The sequence below is a fragment of the Spinacia oleracea genome, chromosome 1 (genome assembly GCF_020520425.1).
Source record: "Spinacia oleracea cultivar Varoflay chromosome 1, BTI_SOV_V1, whole genome shotgun sequence".
NCBI lineage: Eukaryota > Viridiplantae > Streptophyta > Magnoliopsida > Caryophyllales > Amaranthaceae > Spinacia > Spinacia oleracea.
Window position 1 is genome coordinate 58,651,228 of NC_079487.1, and position 14,078 is coordinate 58,665,305.

General features: G+C 34.3%; 2 protein-coding genes and 1 long non-coding RNA gene across 6 annotated transcripts; 1 reads left to right on the top strand and 2 right to left on the bottom strand.

The window, feature by feature from the left end:
* Positions 1-70: 70 nt before the first annotated feature.
* Positions 71-1,083, bottom strand: LOC110793095 (uncharacterized). Its single transcript, XR_002534603.2, has 2 exons — positions 724-1,083; positions 71-365 (listed from the first exon to the last, which is right to left on the bottom strand). It is a non-coding gene; the product is annotated as an uncharacterized lncRNA (long non-coding RNA).
* Positions 1,084-3,538: 2,455 nt separating this feature from the next.
* LOC110793098 (uncharacterized) lies at positions 3,539-6,646 on the bottom strand. Of its 4 annotated transcripts, XM_056841261.1 has the most exons (4): positions 6,229-6,637; positions 4,679-4,844; positions 4,526-4,598; positions 3,539-4,071 (listed from the first exon to the last, which is right to left on the bottom strand). In XM_056841261.1, the coding sequence occupies exons 2-4, from the start codon at positions 4,686-4,688 to the stop codon at positions 3,777-3,779; spliced, it is 378 nt and encodes a 125-aa protein (XP_056697239.1). In that variant the 5' UTR covers positions 4,689-4,844; positions 6,229-6,637; the 3' UTR covers positions 3,539-3,776. The 4 variants fall into 4 exon arrangements, 3 of the variants coding, with proteins under 3 accessions (XP_056697239.1, XP_021853626.1, XP_021853625.1); XM_021997934.2 differs by having other exon boundaries at positions 3,539-4,011; positions 4,679-6,632; XM_021997933.2 differs by having other exon boundaries at positions 3,540-4,068; positions 4,679-6,630.
* A 4,237-nt stretch (positions 6,647-10,883) lies between these two features.
* LOC130464795 (uncharacterized) lies at positions 10,884-12,854 on the top strand. The gene is made up of 2 exons (XM_056834024.1): positions 10,884-12,508; positions 12,593-12,854. Exons 1-2 carry the CDS (start codon positions 10,884-10,886, stop codon positions 12,852-12,854), a joined length of 1,887 nt encoding a protein of 628 aa, XP_056690002.1.
* The last annotated feature ends 1,224 nt before the right edge of the window (positions 12,855-14,078 follow it).

The window sequence follows — 14,078 nt, forward strand, 5'->3', positions numbered from 1 at the left end:
ATCCGATCCGATCCGACGAACCTCCGAAAGGGTCCGAATCATCCGATGAACCACTAGTACCAAACCTAAATCAACCATTAAACTAACAATTTGCAATTAATACCAATCTTTAACAATAAATTAATTATTACAAAGTCCTTAATCGGATCACCAACACCATTAAAATTTAAGAGAACAAAGTTAGAATCAAAGTCAAAAATTATGAATTAGTTCTAAAATAAAATAAAACAACAATAGCAGCAGCCAGCAGCTCCAAAGCAACAGCAAGTCAGCAGCGACTCGGATTAGCACCACCTCGATAATTTGATCATTAAATTACTCCTCGATCTCAATGGTTTCAAGATCATTGACATTTTATTAAAGCCCTGTAATAAAAAAAAACAATTCAGATATGTAAATGGAGAAAGAAAGAAACTGAAATGAAGAACTAAAACAAATAAAAAGTTAAAAATAACAAATCAATTAAAATTCAAAAATTCGAATTACAAAAGCGTAGAAAATTCGAACAAATAATCACTTCACATACGAGCAAATAATCAAAGAAAATCCGAGCATTAAATCACCAAAATATCGATCCATAAATCACCATATTTCTAACCATAAATCAATGCAAATTCAAACCATAAATCAAAGCAAATTCAAACCAGTCGATTAAAGTTAAACAAAAAAATGATGAATCAAAGGGAAAACTATACAGAAATTAAGAGAGTAAGAGATTATTACCTTTGAATTTTTTATGAAGCAGGGAAGGAGAGTAGGGGAGACCGAGAATGAAAGATGACTGATTGAGGGGACGACCGCCGGCGAGGTGAGGCAGGCAGGCAGCCGCCAGGGAGAGAGTGGGAGCCTTGAGGAGAGAGAATTAGGGTTGGAAGGAATGAGAGGTTTGGGGCTGGCTAATTTGGTGATATTAGGGTTTTAGTATTTTATATGTTGGTCTGTTGGGCCAATATTTTGGCCTTAAAAACGGAGTTTGTGTTCGGTTTTATTCGTGATTGTTGGAGTTTTTAATTTGTTCGGGTTAGTCTTAAAAACGGAGTATGTTAGAATTTAAGTCATACTATTATTCCTAACACTACCAGAAAATTTAGATACGGAGGCAACACTTTGAGGCAATTCAATTTTTATGGCCTCTAAAAGTGTCTTTTAGCATTAGTTAATTATGCTAGCCTCTAAAAGTTACTTTGAGGGTCGGTGAAATTTAGCCTGCCCCTAAAAGTACTTTTTAGCATAAAAAGGTTATTTAGCATCAAAAAAAATTAAGTTGCCCCTAAAAAGTACCTTTTAGCATTAATGAAATAACAGTTGCCTCTAAAACTATTTTTTAGCGTCAATTAAATATACGTTGCCCCTAAAATGTACTTTTTAGCATTAATGAAATAATGGTTGCCCCTAAAACATATTTTTAGCATCAGAAAATAATGGTTGCCTCTATAAAAAAAAAAAAGAATTAGCATCAGTTAAACTTTAGTTGCCCCTAAAAAGTACTTTTTAGCATTAATGAAATAATGGTTGCCCCTAAAACATGTTTTTAGCATCAGAAAATAATGGTTGCCCCTATAAAAAAAATTAGCATCAGTTAAACTTTAGTTGCCCCTAAAAAGTACTTTTTAGCATTAATGAAATAATGGTTGCTTTTAAAACATTTTTTTTAGCGTCAGAAAATAATGGTTGTCTCTATAACATTTTTTAGCATCAGTTAAATTGTAGTTGCCCCTAAAAAGTACTTTTAACATTATTAAAATAATGTTTGCCTCAAAATGTTAATTTTTTGCATTAGTGAAGTTTAGGTAGCCTCTAAAAGTCTTTTCAACAATTATTGAAATTTAGATTGCCCTAAAAGTTGTTTGTAACACTAGTAAAATATAAATTACCATACTAACTATCTTCTAAATATATGTTGCAAAAGTCTATATAGAAAATTCAAGACATGATATTGTTGGGTTCCTCACATTTTAGCTTTAAAACAACTAACAAAACTATATCAAGCTCAACATCCTATTAAATATTGTTAAATTATATAAGAGGGTAAGTATAAATACATATCAAGTTGTGACCTCATGTGACCCGTTATTCTCGAACCATTTACAACCATTAACACGTGACCAATTTAAATTGATCCATTTACAATCTCAACTCATTTAACCCAACCTGAATCGGTTGTAAATTTATTCAAATATTTTATCTCTGCTAAACTCAAACACAAAGCCTAATCACAATTTAGCACCAATTTTTCCTTTGAATAAAATATGCGATTTATAGCTTGTTTTTTTTTTCCTTTTTTGGTATATAAGAAATTTTATTAACCAAAAAACAAAGTAAAGTTTATACAAGCTCAACCAAACTTAGTCACACAACAAACTGAAGTCTTAAGCTTGGGAGATATTTGAGTGTTTGAGTTAGTGATTGCTCCATCCTAAACATCGATTGGCCATCCTTTTGTTCTTGAAGAACCTTGCTATCGAGACCCTGTGAGACGGCTTCGTGCAGATAACGAAAAGAGAACAAGGACTAATAGACCTTTCATTCTTGGAACTGCCTTCCTTGCTTTCATCCCTTGTGGCGAACTAGACTGAGAATTTTTTATAAAGAGGTATGTAGTCGCTTAAGCGAAGCTTTTGTTTACTCGCTTATTAGAAGCTTTTGGAAAGAAAGGCAAGTCTTTAACTCGGGTACGAAACAAACTACGCTATTCCTCCCATCTCATAAGAGTGAAAAGAAATTTCATACTGTTCCTGACCCATACCCATGAGCATTGGCCCGACTTTCCCCAATTCCCACCACCGGCCCGCCGCAGGCGCGAAGCGTGGTAGGCCCGCGCCGAGGGAGCATAGGGAGGAACCCGGACCCAGATCGAGCCCGGGATCCTATTGGAAATGGGAAGATCTAGGATAGGCGGCCAACCTCCTGGAGAAAGCCCGGTAACCTAAAGACAAAGGAAGCCTGCCCATTAGGGTGTTCCATAGAAGCCCTCTCTCCGGACTTAACCTAGACCTTTATCCGGGCGAGGTCTCTGGTTCAAGTCCAGGATGGCCCAGCTGCGCCAGGGAAAAGAATAAGAATCGAAGAAGCGCCTACTAGGGCGGTGGACTACTTCATTAGGGAAGGCTGCTCAGTCTCTTCAAATCCGCCCAGAAATCTCCAATGGGATAGAAAGAACGCGAAGCGCTAGCGCTTATCCTGCTAATCGTGGGTCTTGATAAGTACCTGACAGACTGAAGGCTTGGAACGAAAAAAGAGCCCTGCCCTTTTCCTTCGCTACTAGGAGAGTAAGCAACTTCTATTAGCTGGGATGGGTAAGAGAGGGTCTCTCTTACTCTGAAGGGTAGCGCAATGTGCGTACCTTTCAGCAAGCGAAATACACTTGCACTTATCTCTAAGCTTTTTCTGGGAGGCTCGTTGACGATAACCAAACCCCTGTCTTTCCCTCACTCAAATTTAGATATGGAGTATAAGGTATGAAGTCGCTTAAGCGAAGCTTTTGGAAGGTTTTGATTATAATCATCTCCACTTGGATAACTAGAAGGCCTCCGTTGATTGTGTACGAACAAAATACGAGTCCAAAGGCAGGGTAAGAAAGGAATGAAATAAAGTTAGTGTACCAAAGCTAAACGAAGAAAATTACAAAACAAAAAAAAACCAAAAACTAGCAATCAACTTAGGTCTAAACTAGTAAGTTACAAACTGAAAATTTCACGTTTCTTCTATATATGCTTCAACCATCCTTTGCAGCACTTTTAGTCCTCGCCGGCAGGTATTTGTGAAGTCGACCCACGTCACAGCCCATCAGCAGCACCATTGTGCAGAAGGAAGCAGATATATATAACTGAACCAGCAGGTGTGCAAGGACTTAGCCGGCACCCCATCATCAGCACAGTTATGCAGACAAGAATGGGTAATGTTTTGCAAAGAAGTATGCAATAGCTCAGATAAAGAAAGCAAATCAGCAGAACATAACAAGCCCATCTCAGCATGGACACCCAGACCAGCTGCTGCAACGCTGCATCATCTCTACATATATACACTAGGAGATTTAAGTACCACATAACATGTTGACCAGAAGAGTACCTGCTGATATGAGCTGAAAGCTAGAGATCAGACCCGAGATTGTAAAACAAGAGTAGAACTCAAATGACGATATGAGACTTTCAAAAGTTTGTATAAACCTGTATACTTGGTTGTGTCGGCAGAACATAATCATACAAATATGTGAATGTAAATCTCCACTTAATAAATAGTGCTTCTAGTTCACAAAACTAAAGTAATACTCTGTTTAAGTATGTAAAATAGAAAGAAATAAAATTAAAAGCAATCAAGCATCCTACATAAAGATGCAACAAGACTTAAAGAAATCAAAAGTAAGCGTATAAGATAGCAAACAAACGATAAAGAAAAAAACGACACAAACATAGAAAGTCAACTCTGGTAACGTTGACCAGAATTAACAGCAAGCAGGCAAGTAGTTATACAAGCAGGCAAGCGTTTGAGAAAAGTAATTATCTAACAAGAGTCTTCGTATTCTAACCTTACAAATGGTTCATAGATATCCTCGCTTGCCAGTGATTTATCGTGAAACAGCCGGGCCCTTTTGGGGTTTGCTGCAGAAAGGGAAAAAGTTCAGAAAATAAGCCAACAATAAGTTAAACAAAATCAGATGACTAGATGTATCTGCATTTACCAGTGAGCATTTCATCGATCAAAGAAAGGACATATATAAACTGGTGAAAGGTTGGACATTTTAGCTACTGACGCCTCCTTCAGATAGTCTCACAGTAATAAGTAGGAAACAACTTATGGTCCATGCTATTTCTTTCTGTCAGAAAGCAGATTAAGCCGAACATGTTCTGAGAATGAACATATAACAAATTGTTACATTACAACTCAAGGCAACAAACCTAATGAGCAACGGCACAGTAGTCGAGCAAAACCAGGGTGGAAGTTGCAGTGCTTTGCTCAGCTAGTGCCATATAAACGCACTTCTAGCAATTGCTTAAAAATGAGAATCCAAACTGTCTTAAAAAGTTAAAAGCTCTCTTGAAGTAACTAAGATGAAAAAGAACACCAAAGTAAGACACATATAAAGCATATTGAAACATATTGAAACATATTATAAGTACTTGGTCTTAAAATCTCTCTTGTAGTAACCAAAATTCTAACGAACTACAGATGGCGTAAAGTTAAATTATTCAAGTCAAGCTTCTCATGCAACAAACTGTTTGCAGTTGCAGATAAGGCTATAACATCTGAGTATCCGACCCATGCGTAATCACAACCAGAAAGAAAATAGTGTAGCGTTTACCGTAAAATAAAAGGATAGTTCAACTCAGACATCAGACATCAAGTAACCATTGAAGCAAAGAGGCGTACCTGGAAGTCTCGAGGCACTTGATAACTACTGAATATTATTATTAGTAGTTAAAAGAAACAAGAGAAGCAAAACACTATATACAGTAATAGACACATAGATGACCCTCCAACATCACAATCAGCTGCTGCACATTCAATCAAACACACACACACACAACACCAGATAAACAATTCACATTCAAAAACTATCTATTTATCCTATTATGTTTATCAAAATTGTTTACCAAATCAACCTAGAACTAGAGGAAACTACTAGTTGTGTTACAATTGAGGATTACAAGGCTCTGTTATAAACTGAACCATCCAAGTTCGAGTTGAACAGAATATTGTTTGAAAAAAGTACCAAAAATTAATTTACAAGAACCACTAATGTAACTCACTAAACTAAATTACGAAAAGAAACTGATTTTTCCAACCATAAACGGAAAAAACTATCGCAAAGATTATCCAGTAATCTAGATGATGATTTAACAAAATTCAAAAAACAAGCAAATGCTACAGTAATTGCATTGAGGGATACAAGTAGAAATTGCACACAGCCATAGAGATAAATAAAAAGAATCAAATTGAGTTATTAAAAATATGAACTAGGCAAAAATACGAATTGTTACTTCAATTGAAAAAAGTCCGAAACAAAATTTCACCCAGCCAAAGAGGGGAAAAACGAACCAGGTTGTATAATTAAACAAAATTAATCCAACAAACACAATCGAATTGAGTAATCGGGTTACAAAATTCAAAAAACTAACAAGCCTGAAATAAGACTGTATTTCAAAGATTATTCGATTTATGACGATAATCCTAAATAAACCCTAGAAATTTGGGGGTAATAATTAAGGCGCAGGAGAAAGAGAAAACTACCCGTAGATCTTTGGGAGGTAGAATAAACTGAGACGCCTTACGAAAGGATCAGATAATGATTTCCCGGCAATGGAACGCAAGTCAACGTTACAGAGCTTTGTCCATGGATTTGATTATTTGGAATTGATTTGCTAATTGTCTGTGCATCCGGTTGATTAGCACATCTATTTGACTTACTTGGAAGTGATTTTTGCGACAAATCTGGCAAAGATTTGCGAAGTAAAGCATCTAGCCATTGAAGAGATGAAGTTGGGGGTATTCTCTCATCTTTTCTGGAGTAGAAGTCGGTTGAGAGTTATTTTTTTTTGTTTTTTTTGTTTTGGATGAAGGAGATGAGATTTTGGGAGGCGCGCATCTCAAAATATAATCCCGCTTGTTAATGCTTTTGGCTCCCGCTAAATTGAGGGTTAAATTATTTTTAAGATTTTTTAAAAAATTAAAAAATTATAAGATAAGTGCTCCTAATTAGGAGTTAGTTAAATAAGTGATTATTCAGTTTCAGAATCGGAATTGTTTAAAAATCCAATTGGGTGTTCATCCTTTCGAGTTGCTTAAACTATATAGTACTGTATTTGAATTAACTGTAAATTCAAACATAACTTTTTGAAACTAATGGATCTTATTAGATATAGTATAGGGAGTACTTAACTATTTAATCGAGTCATAAAAAATTACTTTATCTGAAATAATAAGTAAGTTATTTATTTAGTTACTCTCTTTGTTTTTATGTTAAGGTGATATAATTCCATGTCAGATTAACTTATTGGCTATGTTTTAATTTGTTAAAAACAATTGATCTAAATCGACACATGCACGTTATAACTAAGTTGTGCGTGCGGTATGCTCACATTATTATACCTGAATTTCTTCTAAATATAATTTATCTGATTGGACCTGATCGATCTACATCATTAAAACTTAATTATATGAACTGATTGTACTTGATAAGTCTTGTATATTACAAGAGTAAAAAGATAGGACCTTATTGAAAACTATCTTAGCTGATTGAGCTCAAGACCCAATTCGATACATATCCTATTCATTCGAAGAAGTCAAATTTACTTAATCAATTGAATAAGCTAGTTAATGTTAATTAATTTCTTAAATACTTACTAAGTTAGTCGTTATGGGGGTATTTAGTTTGCCATGCTGAACAAAACATGTGGTATTAAGAATCAAATTAATTCTAAGTTAAGCTATATGTTGTTCCACAAAAGTGATAGATTTGACGAGCATGTGGTTTCTAAAACGTTTTGAAAATGCGAAACGATAAAATGGTTTCGAAACGTCTAAAAACATTTCCTCGTAATCCTTTTATCCGTTTCCGTTTTCAATTTCTCGTTTCCGTATAACCAAGAAGCTATACCATCCTAGTTTCAATCCTAATTTCATACAACTTACACATATGAATGAATTCTTATACCATCTTAGTTTCATTCTTCATTTCATACCACTTTATACACATATGAATGAATTCTACATGTAGTTTGGGATGGAAGGAGTATGATGCTAAACATTTCATACAACATAATTATTATCTGTTATTGAACTAATTAACTCGCAAATATGCACCCGTTTAATAACTATTTCGTTTCATACAAACTCGAATATGAAACGACTCGATTAATTATGACACATCCCAATTCTATGTGCAAAAAATGACCAAGAAATGAACCATCAAACCGATTTTTTTATTATTTTCTGAAACTTTTTTAATAAATATGTATTTTTACTCACATATTGGCTAGAGTTTTAAAAATATTTAAGAGAAAATGAAGAAATAAAAAACAATAAAAGAAAATAAATGAATAAATAAAGGAAAAGTAAAGCTCAAGTTACTCATGTTACACAAGAGCTAATACTGTGCACAAAAGTAAAAGGTAAACCTTGCCCGTGCTACATATGTATGAGCTATATATTACGCATAAAATGTCAAAAATATCAAAATCGAAAAATTAAATTTTAGTATTTTCCGAAACTTTTGTAATATATATGAACTTTAACTCAAATATTCTCTAAAGTTTATAAAATATTTATGAGATAAGAAGAACTAACCAAAAGAAAATGATATATATATATATATATATATATATATATATATATATATATATATATATATATATATATATATATATATATATATATATATATATATATATATATATATATATATATATATATATATATATATATATATATATATATATATATATTCGAACCTGAGTCGGAGAGGCAACTCGACTTGCTTTAAATTTTCACGATGAGAACTCTTTCATTAAAAGTCAAAATGTAAAGTTTAGGTTCCGTTGTATTTGACTCCTTTGTCTGAACTTATATTATCTGAGTTAATTCGAAATTATTTGAACTTAACTGAATTTATCTGAATTTATTTTGTCTCAAAAAAACTTATTTTGCCCGAACCAAACATATTTATGTGTAAAAATGTCTAAAAAAAACTTATTTTTTTATAAACTAATTAATATTATTTGAACTTAAATTAATTTATCAGAAATTATCTAGTTTTTTCTTTTTTGTCTGAAGTAAGTCAAAATAATTCGAATAAAACAGAATCTTGTGAAAAATATTGAACATGAAAAAATTGAATATGACAAACAAAAATGAATATGACACAACTCGATTATGACCCAACCTAATTCTTAGTTGTAAAAAAATAATTCAAAATCGAACCATCATATGTAAAGCAATTGGTACATGAGAATTTTCATAAAAGGTCAAAAGTAAAGGACTAGGACAACAAAAATAATAAAATTAGATTGACAACAATAAATACCAAAAATGAAAAGAAAATATACAACGGGATCGAACCCGGGTTGCTCTGCTACGTATGGGTTGAGGTAACCAATGTGACAAAGTAAGTATTGTGATTATTTTGTAAGCGTTTTATAATCTAACGGCTGTATTCTTATTTTTAGGCAAAACGTTTAATTCGTCCATCTTCTTGATTGTAACTGAACTTTCCTCTTTTGTTCCTTCCGCGATTCTTGTTGTTCTTGTTGTAAATTTTTCTTTTTTTTTGGTTGCAAATTCCATATTCTGCTGGATTCTTAAAATCGACTTGGAATTTTTTAGTTTTCAACAATTATTCCCTCCAAAAAAAATCCCGCAATATTTGGGATATAGAAACTACAATTAGGGTTTTTTTTTTCTTTTCTCTGGGATATAGAAACTACAAAAATATCGATTGGTTCCTTGCAGAGAATAATTGTTGACGATTAAAAACTTCCATCTCGATTTTGTGGACTTCGGAACTGAGTGACGAATTCAACTTGCTTGCACGAATTCAGGTACTTGCAGTAATTTCCATTATTTTTTCGCGAATTCGAGTTGGTTCCATAGCAGTGCAGTAATTTCCATTATTTGTTCGTGAATTCGAGTTGGTTCCATAGCAGTGCAGTAATTTCCATTTTTTTTCGTGAATTCGAGTTGGAACTAATGCAATTGATGTAATCTTCCATTAATTTTACGTATTCTTTGTGTTCATTTGTGAATTCGAGTTGGAATTATTGCAATTGATTATGCTTTGAATTCGAGTTGTAATTTTTGTAATTGATTATTTGTGAAATTAATTTTACTGGACTTTGTGTTAATTTGTGAATGGAATTAGAAACTGTGACCAGGAATGAACTCAAACATACCCATTGGATTTTTTAAGAAAACTAAAGTTTACTTAGAACTATACTATAATCAGTCAGATGATTTTGGGCATTACTGTATCAGTGAAGATTTTCTGGTGTTTATGATTTTGATGCATAATAAGGTTGAATTATCTAGTAGGTTGATAATGTCTTAGGTGTTTGTTGAGATGTTTTTTTTCATGATATTTGATACTCGGTTGATTTTAAATTGTTACTTGGTTGATCACATGTTGTGTGTTGTATATATATATGATTGCCACTTATGTGCTATAATTACCTTATTTTTTCTGTTTTTTCTTTATTCTATGATAATTAAATAGGACATTATGGAGTCAAAGAGTCGTGAGTGGATGCAGTGCAAAAAAAATGACCCTAGGTATAAGGTTGGTGTGAAACAATTTATAGAGTTTGTTTTTTCACAAAAAAATGTCAAAGATGTGGTGCCTTGTCCATGTGTGAAATGCAACAACGAAAGGAGAAAATGTAGAGATGAAATAGAGTTGGATTTGCTTAAATTTGGAATTGTTAAGAGTTATACACGCTGGTTGTAGCATGGGGAAAGCATCAGTGATCAGACAACTCATAACAATAACATAAACGAGTCAAATGAAGTCCAGGAGCATGAGCATGATGAAATGTTAGATATGCTACATGAGGCATTTGGAGTACCGCTAGAAAATGATGTTGAGGGAGAGAGAAATAAAGTAAGTGAAGGTGGAGATCCTAAAGATGCAGCAGAAGCTTTTTACAAATTGATGGGTGATCTTGAGTTGGAGCTATATCCTGGTTGTAAGCAATTCTCAAAGTTGTCCTTCTTAGTTAAGTTATTTCACATAAAGTGCTTAACTGGAATACCCGACAAAAGTTTGGAAATGGTTCTTAGCCTATTCAAAGAAGCATTACCTAAGGATAACACTTTGCCAGAATCTTATCGCTTGAAAGATCATAAAGAACTTGTCGCTTGAGTCCATTAAGATTGACGCATGTCCTAATAACTGCATGTTATTTTGGAAGGAGCATGCCGATGCAGAGGAATGTGTAAAGTGTCATGCTTCTAGATGGAAAAAGAATGAACCAGGTAGCGGATCTTCTACCTCACAATCTAAGCCTAAGAAGATTCCTAGCAAGACAATGCGTTATTTTCCGTTGATCCCTAGGCTTCAAAGAATTTTCATGTCAACCAAAACCGCTGCAAGTATGAGATGGCATAGCGATGAACGTGTTGATGATCCTGATGGAGTAATGAGACATCCAGCGGACTCCAAAGCCTGGAAATCGTTTGATGAACAATATCCAACATTTCCCTCCGAGCCTCGAAATGTTCGCCTCGGTTTAGCAAGTGATGGGTTTAGCCCCTTTAGAAATGGACATATTCCCTACAGTACATGGCCGGTAGTTCTTATCCCGTATAATTTGCCTCCATGGCTTTGCATGAAGCAACAATCTTTCATTCTCTCTATGCTTATCCCAGGTCCTAAGGGGCCCAAAGATAAAATTGATGTTTACTTGCAACCTCTAATAGAGGAGTTGAAGTTGCTTTGGGAAGTTGGTGTTGAAACATACGATGCCTCAAAGAAAGAGAATTTTAGAATGTTTGCTTCTTTGCTGTGGACTATAAGTGATTATCCTGCATATGGTGATTTATCTGGTTGGAGTACTGGAGGAGCTGTTGGTTGTCCTTCTTGTAACAGTGATACTTGTTCTAGGTGGTTGTCAAATGGGGGAAAACATTGTTATATGGGTCATCGTAGATTTTTACCTATGGATCATATGTGGAGATACGATGGAAGTACTTTTGATGGGAAGCAAGAGTTGAGACCAAAACCTAAGCAGTTATCTGGTGAGGAACTGCTACAACAGGTTAATGATGAACAAGCTGCTTCAAAACATACTTCAAAAAAGAGGCTACGCACAAAGAAGAAGCAAAAGAAAACAAAATTATGGCGAAAGAAAAGCATTTTCTTTGAATTGCCATATTGGAGTAGTCTTTTGATACGCCATAATTTGGATGTGATGCACATTGAAAAAAATGTATGTGAAACTTTACTTGGGACATTGCTAGATATTGAAGGGAAAAGTAAGGATAATATGAAAGCACGTTTAGATTTGGAGGAAATGAACATTAGAAAGTCATTGCATCCTATAAGAGATCCTAATAATCCAACAGAGATCCCAAAAGAGTTCCTACCAGCTCCTTTTACCTTATCTTTGGAGCAAAAGAGGAATCTGTGTAACTTTTTGACTAGTGTGAAATTTCCGGATGGGTATGCTTCAAATATTTCACGAAATTCCTCACTTAAAGAGCGTAAACTCTCTGGGTTGAAAAGTCACGATTATCATGTTATCTTGGAGCATCTATTGCCTCTTGCCATACGTGACTGGCCCGTATCATTGTCCGCTCCAATTATAAAGTTGAGCGAATTTGTTAGAGAGTTATGTTCTAAAGCATTGAAGATTGACGAGTTAGAGAAACTCGAAGAGCAAATTGGTGTTACCCTTTGTGAGTTGGAACGAATTTTTCCACCATCCTTTTTTGTGATTATGATGCAGTTACCCGTACACCTTGCAAGCGAGGCTTTGATTGCCGGGCCAGTTCAGTATCGATGGATGTACCCCATTGAAAGGTATGCGAAGTTATGTTATTTGGTATTTCTTTTTTTTGGTTGATAATAGTAAAATACTTACTAGTGTTTCTACATACTTAACAGATATCTTAGCAAACTAAAAGGGTATGTACGCAATACAGGTCACCCGGAGGGATCAATGGAAGAAGGTTATCTTTTAGAGGAGTGCTTGACATTTTGTTCAAGATATATGGATGATATAGAAACAAAATTCAACAAGCAAGATAGAATTTATGATGATGATGGTGATGATGATATTAGTTCAACTGACTGCCTTCCTATATTCGGGATAAGAGGTAAAGCATTTGGGAAGGAAAATCCTCGTTTACTTAGTACAAAGGAATGAGAAGAAATTCAGTATTATGTGTTGAACAATTGTGAAGAAGTGCAACCATTCATCAAGTAAGTTTGTAGTTTGTGTTCCATTCTATATACTCTCCGTTTTATGGTAAAATTGTATAAATTTATTGAAATATTTATCATAGTGAGTACAATCGCGATGCGACAAATGCCACGGGGATGGTTTCTTCACGTAAAAGAAAATTCATTCAATGGTTTAGAGATCAAGTAAGAATTTTAATAAAACGAAGTCCTTTTTTAATAGTTTCGTTTTATAATTGTAGCAATCCTCTATAACCTATATTTTGTTTATTTATAGGTCACAACATTGTCTAAGAGAAAACATCCAAGTGCGACCAATAATTTAATATCATTACCACAAGGTCCAGATCGTGCGGTGGTGTCTGTCAATGGATACATGGTTAATGGGTCGATGTATCGCACTAAGGACAGTGAAAGGGGGAGAGAAACACAAAATAGCGGCGTTGTTGTGAAGGGAGAAAGTGGAGCTTCAAATCTAGAATATTATGGTCTTTTGCAAGAAATCATAGAAGTTCAATATATTGGAGGAAATCGGGTCATTTTGTTCAAATGCGATTGGTGGGATGTTCATACCCAGGGCCGAGGAATCATTACAGATTCTTTTGAGTTTGTAAGCGCCAATACTTCAAAAGTGTTGGCTACTGATCCTTACGTTTTAGCTTCTCAAGCTCAACAAGTGTTTTATGTCGATGATGTTGTGAAGCCCAATTGGAAGGTCGTAGTTAAGACTACACCAAGAAACTCTTATGATGTCCCGGAGCTAAATGAATAGAACGAAGCTGATTATATGCTCGATACCTATTTTCCTATTAGCCATTTTCATTGTTATGTTATTAATTATGAACTTCAATTGTGTTTCAATTTAAGCTTTCTACATTGAATATATTTGTGTTGGTAAATTGCTCTTTTGTCTTGCCTTTTACCACGCCGTTTACGTTAAGAGTGACTGATTAGATTGTTTGATGAATTTGTTTGCCAACTTTTCTTGCCACCATAATAAAATTCTTCACGTGTTTAATAAGATGCATTCTTCTGCCTACATTTTCATTAATGCAGACACAATGTTATGATTTTATTTTAAATTTGATTTATAATAATTGTATTTATTTCTAATAACATCTTTTTTTCTCTTAGCACTAAAATGTCCAGATTTGGAGGGAAGACGCCTTCTAATCATGATGATACGACT